At 55.2% G+C, this 14,345-nt stretch overlaps 2 protein-coding genes across 13 annotated transcripts in view; one reads left to right on the top strand and one right to left on the bottom strand.

The window, feature by feature from the left end:
- Nucleotides 1-7,282: 7,282 nt before the first annotated feature.
- DLX2 (distal-less homeobox 2) lies at nt 7,283-9,557 on the bottom strand. Of its 2 annotated transcripts, none has more exons than XM_053947578.1 (3): nt 9,087-9,557; nt 8,701-8,888; nt 7,283-8,429 (listed from the first exon to the last, which is right to left on the bottom strand). In XM_053947578.1, exons 1-3 carry the CDS (start codon nt 9,409-9,411, stop codon nt 8,115-8,117), a joined length of 828 nt encoding a protein of 275 aa, XP_053803553.1. In that variant the 5' UTR covers nt 9,412-9,557; the 3' UTR covers nt 7,283-8,114. The 2 variants fall into 2 exon arrangements, with proteins under 2 accessions (XP_053803553.1, XP_053803554.1); XM_053947579.1 differs by having other exon boundaries at nt 8,701-8,885.
- A 71-nt stretch (nt 9,558-9,628) lies between these two features.
- Nucleotides 9,629-14,345, top strand: part of ITGA6 (integrin subunit alpha 6) — a 127,888-nt gene continuing 123,171 nt past the window's right edge. For 4 of the 11 annotated variants that reach the window (XM_053947563.1, XM_053947575.1, XM_053947559.1 and 1 more), the window contains exon 1: nt 9,629-9,911. In XM_053947563.1, coding sequence (XP_053803538.1) covers nt 9,631-9,911 — 281 coding nt within the window. In that variant the 5' untranslated portion in view covers nt 9,629-9,630. The other 7 variants (XM_053947573.1, XM_053947566.1, XM_053947571.1 and 4 more) reach the window with 5 other exon arrangements.

The following is a 14,345-nucleotide window of genomic DNA, read 5'->3' as shown; positions in this document are numbered from 1 at the left end:
CTTCTTTCCCGCGACATTTTCTGTACCTTTCACTATCCATCTGGTTTTTTTTTTGGGTTTTTTTGGTTTGTTTTTTTTTTTTGTTGTTGTTAAAAGTGGAAGACAGGGGGTTTATTTATTGATTTAAATTACCACTATGAGAGTACTAGAAACGAACTCAGCTTACTGAGTGTACTGCTTGGACGCACAGTTTAAACAAAACCACAGACGGTCCGTCGTCCCGTTTCCCCCCCCTTCTCCCCGAATAAATCACCACGAGGGAAGGATGCGATTTTAACTTTTACAGTAACTTTTATACTTCGCTGGTGTGGGAAGTTTTGGTCCGAATGATTTGCATTTCTCGAGTATTTAACAAAGGAAATAAATGCACATTGTTTGGTACCCTGAAGTGGAATTGCGGCAGCTGCCAGCGCTTTGCTGAGGTGAAGCAAGGCGCAGAGGACGGAACGACAGCCCGGAGGGCGGCGGGGGGGACCCAGCGGGAGGGCGGGCGGGCACACCCGCGCAGTCCCGGCGCGGCCTCCCCGCGCAAAGCCGGCCCGAAGTCGAAATGCACAAATCGACGTGCAGGAGCTACTCGCTGTACATATTTTATTCTTAATTATTATTATTATTATTGTTCTGTAAACATGTTGCACAAATTTAGCATTTTTAATAATTATTATTATTATTATTTCTGTTCTGTTTCGTGTGGCTGTAAAACATGATGCTTTGTGTACTGAGATCTTGACATTTTACTTGTGAAATTCGGAAAATGTGATAAACTGAGCTCGGCTGTGTTTAGTGTTCTATATGTCAAAGTTTAGTTTTATATTGAGAATGTTAACTTATTGCTTTGTATCTGGGGGAGGAAATGGAAAAAAAAAAAAAAAACACCACACAAATCTTTGTACATAAGTTATAAAGTTTCTTTGAGACAGTAAAATTATGGTTTGGAAAAAGAGACACGCATGCTCCCTTGTCCCGTAGCGCGGCCGGCAGCGGGGTCCGGGCCAGGCTCCGCGCTCCGCGGCGGGACGGCGGTGGCCGTAAACCGGGAGGGGAGACGGAGGAGCGACGCGCCCCGGACGGGGCAGCCTGTCCCCCGTGCGCGCGGCCGGGCCCGGTTAGGCGGCGGCAGCCGTCGCGATGGATCGGGAGACCCTCGGCGGAGGGGCTGCTCGGAGCCGGGGGAAACCGGGAACAGCTGCTGGGACGGGAAGGGGATGTGCTCAAGCCGGGAGAGCCCCGGCCCCCGTCCCAACAGCCGAGCCGGCTGTCTACCCACTCATCCCACGGGAGGCGAAGCTGTGCCGGTACCGCCGCGATCATCCGGCCCTGGACTGAGCCGCGCCCGCTCCCCGGGCTGCAGCAGCGCCGGCGCAACCCGTGGCTATTGCTGGGGTGGGTAAAGCGCTGCAGAGCGGAGGGAGCCGGCAGCGGCTGGGCTCGGCCGGCTGGCCGTGCGCACCTCTGCGCGCAGGCTCTGCGAGGGATCTGCTGTGCAGCCCCGCGGGGGCCATGCTCACTCACATGCCCCGAGAATACGCACCCACTCTCCGGTGCTCGGAGCCGGTGCGAAGGCGAAGCACGGCAGTGCAGCATCCGCCCTAGCGCACACACGCGGCGCGGCGGCCCGCGGGGGTGCTGTATCCGACATGGCAAACGCTCCGCAGCTCCCCATTTCCCGCAGTGCCACGGCCCGAGTCTGGTGCCGAGCGGCCCGAAGTCCCGAGCGAGCCGGAGGGCTCCGCTGCCCCGTAGCGCCCCAGGACCCACACAGATCCCGCGGCGGCTATGCCGGTGGCCAAACGCCTTTGACCAGGCCGAAGAGGGCTGGTCAAGCAGCTCGGAGAGCTTTAAAGATATATTAGCTTCTCCTAATTCAATAACGTCTTGCTAACAGTTCAAATAGAGAAATTAACAGTTTTCTCTCAGCGAGGCAGTCTTGAGTTAGAGGCTATTATAATTGTACATTTGAAAATGTTAATCTCAATACAGGCCTAATTAATTCTGCCTTGTTGCTGACAAGTAGTTCATCAAATATCTGATTCGAAGATTTTCATAATGAGGATATTAATTAAACTATGAATAATCCAAAGGTGCTTATATTGAAACAATACCTCATTACAATGATTAAGCCCTGATTTCGAATATTATACCTTTACCAATTGTCAGCCGGCAAATACAACCTTATGGATGTGCCCGTAAATGGCAAAATGTAATTTTGGGATATATTTTTCCTTGTTGGGGAAAAAAAAAAAAAAGTGCCCCTCATTTTCAAACACTTCTGAAATAGGTTACACACAGCTTAATGATGATCAAAATGACTCTTTTCTGCAAAAAAAGACCCCAAAGTGCGCGTACAGCTGCAAACCCAAGAGGGTCAGCATCATTTCACTGTATTCTCTTCTTGATTACAAGCCGAGCCCATCAAACACAACATAATTACAGTAATTTCAGGTTTATTTATTCTAATGCAGTTTCCCCATCTCTCTGGTAATTATGAGCAATTTTTTCGCCCAGGGAATCTTTTTGCATTAACAAAAGAGATAACGCACTGAAAGCCAAATTTGCTGTGCATTGAGAAAAGCGAAGAAAAAAAAAATAAAATAGGTGCGAGCTGCCATCTCTGCAATTCTCCTATATTGGAGCTCTGCAAATTGCTTGCAGGTGTATGGAGCAGAGCTGTCAATAGGAAGGGGCTTCCAAATTAGCAAATGCACAATGTTGAAGTAATGAAGACAGACTTAGCAAAATTGCCAAACAACAGATACCTCTTTAATATCTTCCACCCAAAAAGAAAAAGGGGGAAAAAAATCCCCTTGGAGTGTCCCTGCGAACCCCCTTGAATAGCTGGGGATGTTGTACATGTGTCAATCTAATTGCAGAGCACAGAGCGGCCCCTGAAACTAGAAAAAAAATCAAATATCAGAGCCCAAGCCCGTTTGCATTCGGAATTTGCTCCCTTCGTTTGACAGAGGGGGGATAAGAAATCTCCGCCGCCGCCCGCTCTACTCTCCCCGCCGCCGCCCTCCTAACCCTGCTTCTGCCGCCACCGCCACTCTCATGCCAGTGAAAAAGTGCCATGTCCCCTTCTGCACCGGCGCCTTTTCCCCCGCCTCCCGGCTCGGGACCGGGCAGTAACGCTCCCCTTCGCAAGGAACCGACAAACGCACAACACGAAACCACCGCCGAAAACGAGCGCACACCGGCGCCGGCAGCCCCCGGCAGCGCGGCAGTCCCGGGCGGCGAGTGCCCCCGCGCCGCTCTGCCCGCGCTGGGCTCCGCGGCTCGGCCCGCGGGATGCTCCGGCGCGGCGCGGCTCGGCTCGGCTGTGCGCGGCACGCCGCCGCCCGGCCCGCCGCCCCACTCCCTTCCTCGCCCCGGTGCCGCCGGCGGGCAGTTTTGCAGGGAGACTGGGTCGGTGGAGCCGCCGTCCGTATTTCCCCCCCTCTCCCGGCCCGCGCCCCGTACACTCACCTACCCCCGCGAGAAAGGAGCCTGGGTCGCCACCCTTACCTTCCGCCTCAGTCCCTGAGGCTCTGGGCACAAGTCTTTGCTTTACAACAAACCAAAGGACCGAACGCGGCTTTTTGCTACGGAAGTTAGAAGAACGAGAGAGTGTGAGAGACAGGGAGAGGATCGGGGAGGGAGAAAGAAAGCGAAAAAAAAAAAAAAAAAAAAAAAATCCGAGCACAATAATAATATCCTGAGAGTGCAAATGTGGATTGAGATCCCCCAGAGATGCACATGCCTCTGAGCGCAGCAGCCTTTTTGCAGCTCTGCTCTTGCAGAATATGACTGAAATTTTCTGCTATATAGCCTCTGTCTTTATAGCTGATGAAAAAAATTGCAGATTATTAGCATAAATGTTTACTCTTCATTACGCTGATGACATTGTGCACTCGAGATCTTGGTAATCTTTGGGAAAATTATGAGTAATTTTTAAAAATTTTAAAGCAGCAGCAGTTACCATGCAATTCAGGCTAATTCTGCGTAGGCTCCGAACGGATATAATTATCGAGGAGTCAAGATGTTATGCTAAAAACTATGCATTGATATTCCCATTTATTATGTACATACAACTTTGACAATGTTGATGCTTGAAATAGCAGGAAATTGTCTTGCGCAAAAATTACAGTCCATATTAGGACATGTGAAATTGCGAAGAATTATATAGTAATTGCAGGCTTTCAGATGGGAGAGCCAGAATGCTCAAACTAGTGCAAATGTGGATAAAATTACAGATCAGAGCAAAAATTAGGGAAAAAAGGGGTCTGGGATTTTTCAAGTTGGCTATAGGATTCCGGAAGTGTCTAATGCCACATGATTGCTGCAGCTTTAGGGGAGACATTCATGCCTCAAATAACTCCTTTTGCCAGAGCCGCTTTAATTGAATTTCTCGTGCTTTCTCTTTTCACCGGGCAAATGAGTAAATTGCCTCCCCACGGTACATGCCCGGCCGGCCCCGCCCGTGCTCCGGGGGGGGCAGAGGGTGCCCCCTCGGCCGGGCGGCTGCCATGCCGCCCTCCCGGACCAGGCTGGTCGCGGAACCGCCACTTACCCCTGTCGCCCCCCCGGAACCGGCCCCGCTCAGCCGTTCCCCCGGCCCGGAGCCGGGACCAGGCCCGACGGGGGGCGGAAGGGGGAACCTTGGCTCTGGGACGTGGGGTAGAATCGTCCCAGCCCCCCCACCAGGCTGCCTCCCCCGCTCCGCAGCCCTTTCCGGAGTGCTGCGGAGGCCAGGGCATCTCTCGCCCCCCCGGTTATCCTGCTCCCCGCGACTTCGGCCGGCTCCGGGAGGCCGATCCCCGTGCAACTTGTGAGGGGGATCGTGGTTCTCAGCGGTGTCTGCCCCGTCCCATCGGACGAGAAAAGAGCAGAAGAGAACAGGTTACAAGCACACTCATATCTCTATACATATGCATATGCGGTGCGCGCGGGAGCTGCTGTACCGCGCCTCTGCATCCGCTGCCGTCGTCGACCCCCGCACGGTGTGAGCCGCATCTGGCATGCGAATAGCGGGTGAAATACGGACCCTGGGAGGGCTCTGGGAGATACGGGGATGCTGAAGGACGAGAAACCCCATTGCATACACCAGGACAACCCAGAGAGGACTGCTACCAGCAGACAGCAAATAAATAGTAATAAATAAATAAAAAATTACTAAATAACAGAAAGATAGCGCGGAGGCTCCCGTACTGGGTGTGGTGTGCTCTGCTTCCCGACCGCTGATAGCGTTCCCCCGTTGGGCAGGTCCCTGTCCCAGGGACCCCAAGTAGCTGCCGGCATGCCAGACCCCACGGAACCAAGCAACACCCCGCACCGCAATGCTACATCGGACTGGAGACACTGGGCCAGGAGAGACTGGGGCGCAGATGTTTGGGGGGAACTTTATTTAACTGCGAGAAGCGCCTGTGAAAGCGGTGGGGCGGAGGGACAGGGAGGGAGCGGGAATCGTCTCCGTCCCGACAGTGGCCCGCGGCCACGGCTTCCTCGTGCATCTCGGACGACAGATTTAGCAAAACTTGTCACCTGCCAAAGGGGTGTATCCCACTTTCCCCTCCATTCCGCCCCCACGTCGTAGCCCGCGGAAACACCGCGCTGCCGGGAACACAGCTCCTGCTGGACCACGGGGGCGTGGGGCTCCGCGGTGCTGCTCGCCACGCGTGCCGCCCCGCTCCGTGCTCGCCGCCGCAGCGCTTCGCTGTCCGCCAGCGGGGAAGTTTCTTCTCCCCGGTCCGAGTGGGTGACTGAGGCCACTGCCACCAGTGGCCCGCGGCCGGCAGGAGGGTGAAGGAGGGGAGAGAAATGGCATGAGTCGGCCCTGCTATTTCTTGGGGCGGCTTGGGCTCTCGTCCCCGTCCTCGCCGCCGGGTCAGCACCAGCACTGGAGGGCAGCTGCCTCTTTCCCCTTTGTCTCTCCCACTCCCTCCTCTCGCTTTCTTTGCACTCGACTCTCGTCTTCCAACATGCCCCCGTCATTCTTCGCTTTTCTTCACTCCTCCTTCGACCCTCACCTCCCCTTGCCCTTAAGCTTTCCCCAAGCTCTCAGAAGCAATCTGCCCTGCCCTCCAGCTTTCCCCCCTTCTTCCCCCCTCCCTCTTTTCCCCCTTCTTTCCCCCCTCCTCCCGACGTGTCTCCTTGTGAGGCCGCCCCCCTCCGCCTTCCCCGGCCCCGCCCGGGCTCCTCATGCCAAGGCCTCTCGGAAGAGTCTCGGCCCGGCTGGCCATTCCCGACCCCGGGCAAGTTGGCCGGAGCCTTCTTGTCTGCAATGGGATCTTCAACACGTCTCTCTCTCCCCCTGCCCTCTCCAAGAATGGCGGGGTCCTCGTGGTGATGAAGGCCAGAGATCCCTTCTTCCACCCCCTTTGCATCTTCCAGCAACAGTGCCTCCAGGGATGCAGCCCGCAGGCGTATGCCCCTCAGGGTTACAGCTTGGAGTGGCATAGCCGGGAGGTGGCATCCTGAGTGGGGTGGTCCCGAAGGGTGCAGCAAAGGTCATCAAAGTGAGGGTTCAGCTCAGAGGGGTGCAAGGGAGCGTTCCAGAGGGTTACATCCTGGAGGGGTCCAGCCCTCGAGGGATACATCCCATGACGCTGCAACTTGGAGGGGGTGCTGCCTGGAAAGGGGTTCAGCCTGGAGGGATGCTGCCCTTACGAGGTACATCCCAGAGGATTTCAGCTAGGCGGGATGAAGCTGAAGGGCTGCATCCCAAAGGGGAACATCTTGAGAGGTCCAGTCCTCAAGGGGCTCATCTCAGAGAGAGTCCAGTCGGTGCCTCCAGCCCTCGAAGCACCCCAGAGCGGCGTGGGGCAGCCACCAGCTCTGGCCCAAGCAAAGATCCCATGCAGGTTACCGGCCTGGTTGCCATTGCCGGAGGGGCAAGGCGAAATGCCTCTGGGTCAGGGCTGCCCCCGAGGAGCAGCTCCAGGACTACTACGAATCCCGTGCACGGCCCTGCCCCAAACCCCTCCGGACGGCCATAGGAAGCTGCGAGACAGCAGCAGTCTGTCCCGGGTGAAATGTCGCTGGCGCCAGCAGGCGGGAGAGGGGGAAGGGGGGCGGCTCTGCGCTGCTGCAGGCAGCGCTGAGTGATTCATGGCCTCGCCAAGAAGACTATCAGGGGCGAGATTTTATTATAGACGGGAAAGAGGGGAAGGAGGAGGGAAGTTGCAGGCTTGCGGCAACTGTTACAATGGAGAGGGGGTGGAGGGGACGCGGCTCTCACTCTCAGCGAACGCCCGGGTCCGAATCGGCACTGTCAAATTTCCCTATCCCCCAAAAACTCAGCGTGGGCACCATGGAAACAATAATTTATTTAAATACTCTCTGCTTATTGTAAAAGAAACATTAATGAGTGTATAAGTTTTCCATAATAAATAACCAAAAATACAGTTTGTTTGTTTGTTTTTTTTTTCACGACGCTAGACATCAAACAGATCAGGGGCATGTCAGTGGCTAGGTTGCCGGCGGGGGAAGAGCGGAGGGGGAGTGGAAAAGAGAGCTCGCTGCGGCTGGCGCCCGACGCGGGGAAGCCCCTTCGGGGCACGAAACGAGCCCAGAGGCAGCGCACGGACGGGAACCGTACCGGCACCGCCGCCTGCGACCGGCCCCTGCCGGTCCGACCCCTGTCGGACGCTTAAGTTCACGGCTAAAACGGATACCTCAAACACGGGAGGCTTCTGTTTTGAATCTACATATAAAAATTATTTATCCTTTTTTTAATCGTTTTATTTTTTTAAATCCCCAGCATCAAAGTGAGGTTATCCGCAAAGGCACCTGTCAACTTTAAAAAAATAAAAAGTAACGTTAACCAGAGTTCTGCACCGATAGTTTGATGCAAATGCCGGGGAAGAAGAGGAAGATGAACGGAGAGGAGGGACGGAGGGAGGTGAGTACTTGTTTCGCAGCGTGGTTGTTTTCACGGCGGGAGGCAGGGAGGACCCCACGGGGCCGAATGTACACGGGCCCCGCCGCCGGCGGCAACGGGGTGGGACGGGGCGCGGAGCAGCTCCTCTCCTCCGGGATGGCCGGGGCCGGAGCCAGGCTTCACCAAAACACCAGTGCTGCACGTCGGTGCCCCGCGGCTGCCGGCTGCGGCCCGCGGGCTCAAGTCTCTACTACAACGCCTAGAAGATATTGCCGCTGCCGTGGTGATGCGGAGGCTGCGCTGGCTGCGGGAGGGGAGCAGCCGCCGGCAGGTGCGCCGGGCCGCCGGGGGCCGGCGGGTACCACGAGTAACTACCGAGGAAGGCGGCGGCGGGGCTGGGGCTTGCGGTGCCGGCGCCGCCCGCGGTACGTGGGTGCGGAGCGAAGTCCCAAGCTGGGGGCGAGGAGGGAGACGGTGGCGAAGAACTGCGGCGGGGAGGCGGCTCCGCTGGGATCTCTCCGCTTTTCCACATCTTCTTGAACTTGGAGCGGCGGTTCTGAAACCAGATCTTTACCTGCGGGGAAAGGGGCGTCAGGCGGCGCTGCCTCCGCGGCGCCTTCCCGGCGCCCAGACCGCCCGCCACGGGGCAGGGACGCGCAGCTTTCGCAGCCCCGAGCACTCCCGGCGCTGCCTCAGCGCCGCTGCCGCTTCGCTTGCACTCCCACCCCGGGCCGTCGAGGCGCCACGGGCCGGCCTTCCTCCCACGCTCGCACCCGACTCCGCGGAGGGCGACAGGCCCCGGCGGGGCGGGACGTGCCCGGGGCCCCGCGGCGGAAAAGCCTTACCTGCGTCTGGGTGAGGCCGAGGGAGGCCGCCAGCTCCGCTCTCTCGGGCAAGGCGAGGTACTGGGTTTTCTGGAAGCGCCGCTGCAGAGCCGCCAGCTGGAAGCTGGAGTAGATGGTCCGGGGCTTCCGCACTTTCTTCGGTTTCCCGTTCACGATCCTAATCTCCGGCTCGCAGTCTTCCTTCTCTGCTGCGGCAGAAACGGCAACCCCAGTGAGGCGAGGCGCGCCCGCCACCTCGGGCCCTGCTCGCAGCTCGGCATTACCGCCCGCCCCGTCGGGGCGACCCACCGGGAACGAGCGCTCTCCCGGCCCACCCCGTGTCCAGAGCCCCGATCGCCTCCTCGCCAGGCTCACCGAGCCGTCCCCCACGCGGGGCTCGGACGTACCAGAGTCATTGTTGGCCGTGGAGGCCCTGCTGCCGTAGGGCCCGTAGGAGCCGTAGGCGCCCCCGTAACCCACGTCGTAGGCGGCCTTGGCAGAGTAGGGGGCGGTGCCGCCGCCGGCGTAGGGGTAGGAGCTCACGGGGCCGTAGGGCGGCCCGCCCGCTGCCCCGTGCTGCTGGTTGGTGTAGTAGCTGCTGTCGGTGGCCGTGGAGACGGGCAGCGTGGGGGACTCCTGCGGCTTGTGCAGGCCGCCGTGCTGGTGGTAGCTGCCGGCGGAGATCTGGCTGGTGTGCATGTCCGGCATCAGACTCTCCAGCACCCCCGTCATCCCGCGCCCCCGCCCGCCGGGGCACGGGTCGCCGCCCCGCGGCCGTCCCCTCCGGGGACAGGCGGTCAGAGCCGCGCCACCATGCTCGCCGCGCTCCGCCGGGGCGGTGCAGCCGCGCTCCCGCCGCCGCCAGCGGGACGGACTCTGCGCGCCGCGCGCCGCCGGGACGGCATTTAACACCGGTCACGTGGCGCGGCGTACGTCACCTAGCAACAGCCAATGCGGAGCCCGCCCGCGCCGGCTCCCCGCGGGCTCGCGGCGTGCGGGACGGGAGCGGCGCCGGGCATGGGGACGAGCGGCCGCGGGGTCACCGGGGACCGGGACCTTCCCCATCGTACGGCTCAGGCTGCTGCACCTTTGGTTGGACGGGGCAGTCCGATCCGCACCAGCGAGGGCTCGGGGCCGCGGCTCAGCCCGGCCGCTTCTGCCGTGCTGTGTCTCTGGTGTGTGCCCCCGTCTGGCCGGCAACCCCAGGGAAAGATCCGCGCATCCGTCCCCTCGTAAGCGGCATCCCCACGCGGGCGCGCCTGACTGCGGGTGGAGCTGGGCGGCCGCGTTTGGGGTCCCTCTCAGTTATTGTGGCCCCGGGAAAGCGTGTACATTGCGGGAGATCAGTAACCCGCTTTTTGTGCCAGAGTGGCGGAGCTTTCCAGTGAAATCTCCGTAACATTACACGCGGAAGGGCGACATTCCACCTAGCACCCGTGTTTTGTACAGCAGTTGCTGACGGCGCCCACGGGACATCCTTCCACGCGGCAGCCCCTAACGGCGCCTGTGGCAGCCCAGGCACAACGGCGGGGCCGGAGGTGCCAGGCACCCGCGAGCAGCCGCCTGTCTCCCTGCCGTGTCCGCTGGCGGTTGCACCAAGCCCGTCGGGGCCGGTTGTCAGTCGGGCACGGCGGCGCTGCTCTTGGCCGCCCTCTGCCGGGGGCAGCGCCGCGGGGCAGCAGCCGGAATGGTGTCCCAGGTTCTCTGAGTAGCGCTGCGGAACTGATTTTTATTCTTGTATGTTCTTTCCCTCGCTCGACTGTCCCGCCGCGGAGCCGGGCCGCCTGCCAGGGAGCGCGTTCCTTTCGCATGGAGAAGGCCCCCGCGCTGCCAGGGGCTGCCACGCGCGGTGCGGCCGCGTCCTTGCGGGAGTCTCACGTGTGTTCAGCGCGGGCAGGGAGGGAGGCGGCACTGATGCGAGGGTGGCTGCAAATGTTACCACAAAAAGCTGGTAAAAAGGTCAAAAAAAAAAAAAAAAAAAAAAAAAAGTGGCCGGCCGCCGCCGTCTTGTGTGCAAGGGCTCGGGGGTACGTGGCGTTCCTGGCTATCCCCGCGCGCCCTGAGCCCGCCCTGCCTCACGAGCCCGCGCGTGCCCCCTCAGGCCCTCTCCTCGCGCTCGTGCCGCCCCGCTCCGCCCGGCGGGGGCCACTCCCTCACGGTGCCAGTGCCGGTGCCGGTGCCGGGCATCCCACTCCCGCCCCGGGCCGGCCTCTCCCCGGCCTCGGCCGCTTTGAGGAGGAGTGTGGCTAGAACCTGATCCTGGAGTCTGTGCCTGCGGGTTGGCGGCGCTGCGGCGAGCGCAGGTGCGCGGGGCTGGCCCTGGTCGTCTGCCAGCGGCAGGTTGGCCCGTGAGTGGGGTGCGGGAGATGGGGCTCTCGGCTGAGGCGGCGGTGAGCCCCGGGCGCGGCCTCCGCGGGAACCAACGGGCCCAGAACCCGGCGTGATAACGCCGGAACCTGGCGGCCGGCCCTGCTGGCCAGCGGGGCCCGGAGGGGCCGGAGCAGCGACGGTCACGGAGAGAGCTCGGTGCTCGCACTAGTGGCTCTCGTGCCGCTGACTCTCCCAAATATAGCTAGTGCTTAGTGCAAAAGAAAACCGGTTTCTGCAATCGGCAGAGTGATCGTACTGTAGTCCCAAGACATATTCGTAGGACTGTTTCTGTCCATCGCTGGATGAAGGCCGGCAGTCTGAAAAAGCTGCTGGCTGGCACGGGAGAGGGGCAGACAGCCCCCAGTTTGGTGGCTGTCAACAAGCAGCGGGACAGTCAGCTACCCTTCGTTAGTCACGTTTTGAAGTGTGTGAGATAGTTGAAAAAATACAGAGGTGAAAGGACATTTCATCTCATACTGAGGATTTAATAAAGCAAAGGACTTACTTGAGAATTTGTTTTGCTATGTGGCAATTTTTATTTTTAAATGAAATTAAATAGTGCTACATAGCACGTACATGGTGATCTGTACAAAAAGTAAAGGGCATGATTTTGTTTTGTTTGTCTCAGCTTATATGAGTAGTCTTTCTTGTGCAAGTTGTTCCTCATAAGTTGATGCAGGGCTCACATATTTAAATGAATTGTCAAATGCTAGCTGCTCCAAAGTCTTACAGCTTTGTTTCTGCAGTTTGTTTTGCCTACGTGCCCCCTCAGACTTGCTGGAACGACCACTGGCATTTATTTTGCATTTATTTTCTTTGCATTTATTCACATGGCTGATCTTGTAGATCTGATTTTGTTATTTCTAATTTACTTGAACTTGTGAGGTGATTGTTTTAAACACCAACTTAAACACCAACTCTAAATAAAGGCATGATTAAGGAGAGATGACATCAGGCAACAGGCAGGAAGGAGAAAGGCTTGTTTTAGGTGAGAGACAACTTGACTACCGTGAATGTTTTACAACACACTTCTCTGAATCAGTCATAGTATTATCAGGAGTTAAAAAAAATTGGCATTAGGCTGGCCCAGTGTTTATGTGTTTTCATGTTCTCATGTTGTGCTAATAATTTTAATTCTGCTTTTTTGTCCTTGCTTTGGGAATTGTGAATGTTACATGGCATTAGAAGAGATGCAGAGAGACTGTGGAGTGAGGGAAAAATCGGAGGAGAGTGGGAATGTTTTGTGTACCTGCTGTTAATACTCAGAAATCCTGCTTGGTTTTGATGTAATCGATCATGTGTTATTGTTTATATCCTGTGAGAAGGAATGTTTGTATGATACAAAATACACATCTTATGCACATTGGTCATTCAGTTGCACACGGGAGAAAGATGGTTGCCTTCTTGCTGCAGAGCAGTTCAGTAGTGAAAAGTTTTGGTCATGAAGTTTATATTAATATACAGCACTTATTGCCAGAGGCTACAAAACAATTGAGCTGCCTTTGTTGTTGTTGACTAGTTTGTTTTAGAAGCATCCTCATGCTGTCTGTGGACACATTTAGTTTATGAAGTATGGTAAACACAATATAAACATGAGAGAGGACCATCAGTCTTCAAAATCATCTCCAACTGATCAGCTTTATTAGTTTTTTATTATTTTTTAAAAAGGCAGTTGTATATGATTCATAGAAATGGCTATGGTAACTACAAGCTGGTATATTTTCTTTAATTTTTTTATTAACTATTGTTCCTATGCTTCTCTTCCTGAAATAGACTTCATCTGAGAAAAATGTGAAAACACATTAGAGCTGGGATCCTGACTCTATATATGTGGTATAGATTTAACCTAAGGATCAATGGAACAAGTTGTTATGCAGTGTTTTATCTCAAGTTTCACTTGAAGAGAACTGCACTTAACATTTAAGAATGAGGTTAATTTTTAATCTGCTGTATTTTAAAATATTATTTCACCCATTAGGATCCACACTTGGCCAAACCGTTTCACTTACTTCAGCAAGAACGTGGTGAATCCTAAGAGATGGGCCTATTATTTCTGATAATATTGCACAAAAGTAGTTGGACAGTAGTCTCTACTGCAGTGGCATATTAACAAGTATGGATTTCTTTCCATGGCTGAGGGAAAAGCTTTTCAGTGGATTTATAGTGGTATAATGCATGGTGTAGTCCTGAGTGTTTGCCTTAATAATTGAAGAATAATATAAATCATGTGCCAGATGAAGCCATGAGGAGGGTTTATGCTTGCACTGTACCTATGAAATCTGGTATTACACTTGAGAGTGATGGTAACAGTTCAGTCTTCCTTTTCTGAGGGATTAAGTGTATCCACTTTTGGGAAATTGTACGAATCTTTTCAACACCCTTCCGTAAGCTTGCTACCTGCTGTGCTTAGTTGCAGAATCCAGCATTATCACTTTCCTCTCTAAAAACTGTTTATTGTCTCATTCATCTGTACATCAGATTGCTTCATTCCAAAAATCACATAACTCTTCTGAGAAGAATAATGCCCCCTTGTGTGGCTCCCTGAGGATTCCTTTCTTAGCCCCTTGTTGTAAACAGCTTATACAAGCGTGACATGAGACATGGGTTCTGTAAAATCCTTTCAGAGTTGTTTATTAAGCTGTCTTGGTCTCAGATTATCTTTCTCAGTGATGATTCACTGGCAGCTCAGCACCTTTCTTCAACAGAAACCTTAGCAGACTGGAGCACAAACTGACTTTTAATAGTGGATTAGTCTGGTGTTATTTAGCACAGGTGTTTCTCAGTTGTTTCCTTGTACAATGTTGAGGAAGTGCACAGCCTGATGCATTGGGGTGAATGTCTAATATCAGCACATTCTTGATTCTAATAATTGCTGCAGATGCTTGGTGTGGGAAGGAAGGTCTGTGTGCAGAATGTGAAGGCAGTAGAGCAGCAGTCCTTGTGGGTTTTGGGAATAAAGCAGAGCATGCCCAAACAGTCCCTCTTGCCTCCTTTAAGACTGAAATTCTACCTTGTTCTGCAGTAGGGCCCTTGGACGTGTTCCGATCATCTCTGGGGCTTACAGTTTTTTTTTCCTTTACCAGATGTGTCGTAAGTAATACTACTGACAAAACCCAAAAACTATGTGCTTTTTCATGGTGGTTTTATCAAGAGTTTTTTTTTTTTTTTTTTTTTTTTTTTTTTTTTTTTTTTTTTCCTTATTTGAATGAGATTGGTAGAATAGCTGGAAACAAATAGTTTCAGTAATGTTTTGTGGGAATGTTAACTGGCCAGAGGCTGGGCAAGTGGTACATGTA

Source organism: Vidua chalybeata, chromosome 7 (genome assembly GCF_026979565.1).
Source record: "Vidua chalybeata isolate OUT-0048 chromosome 7, bVidCha1 merged haplotype, whole genome shotgun sequence".
In the NCBI taxonomy this organism is placed as follows: Eukaryota; Metazoa; Chordata; class Aves; order Passeriformes; family Viduidae; genus Vidua; species Vidua chalybeata.
This window is presented reverse-complemented; position numbering and strand designations above follow the sequence as displayed.

Bases quoted from the DNA above. Each gene is read 5' to 3' on its own strand.
- DLX2 (XM_053947578.1), bottom strand. From the start codon at position 9,411: ATGACGGGGGTGCTGGAGAGTCTGATGCCGGACATGCACACCAGCCAG. The intron at 8,889-9,086 runs GTACGTCCGAGC...TTTCTGCCGCAG, and splicing joins CACGGCCAACAATGACTCTG to CAGAGAAGGAAGACTGCGAG. The intron at 8,430-8,700 runs GTAAGGCTTTTC...CTTTCCCCGCAG, and splicing joins TCGGCCTCACCCAGACGCAG to GTAAAGATCTGGTTTCAGAA.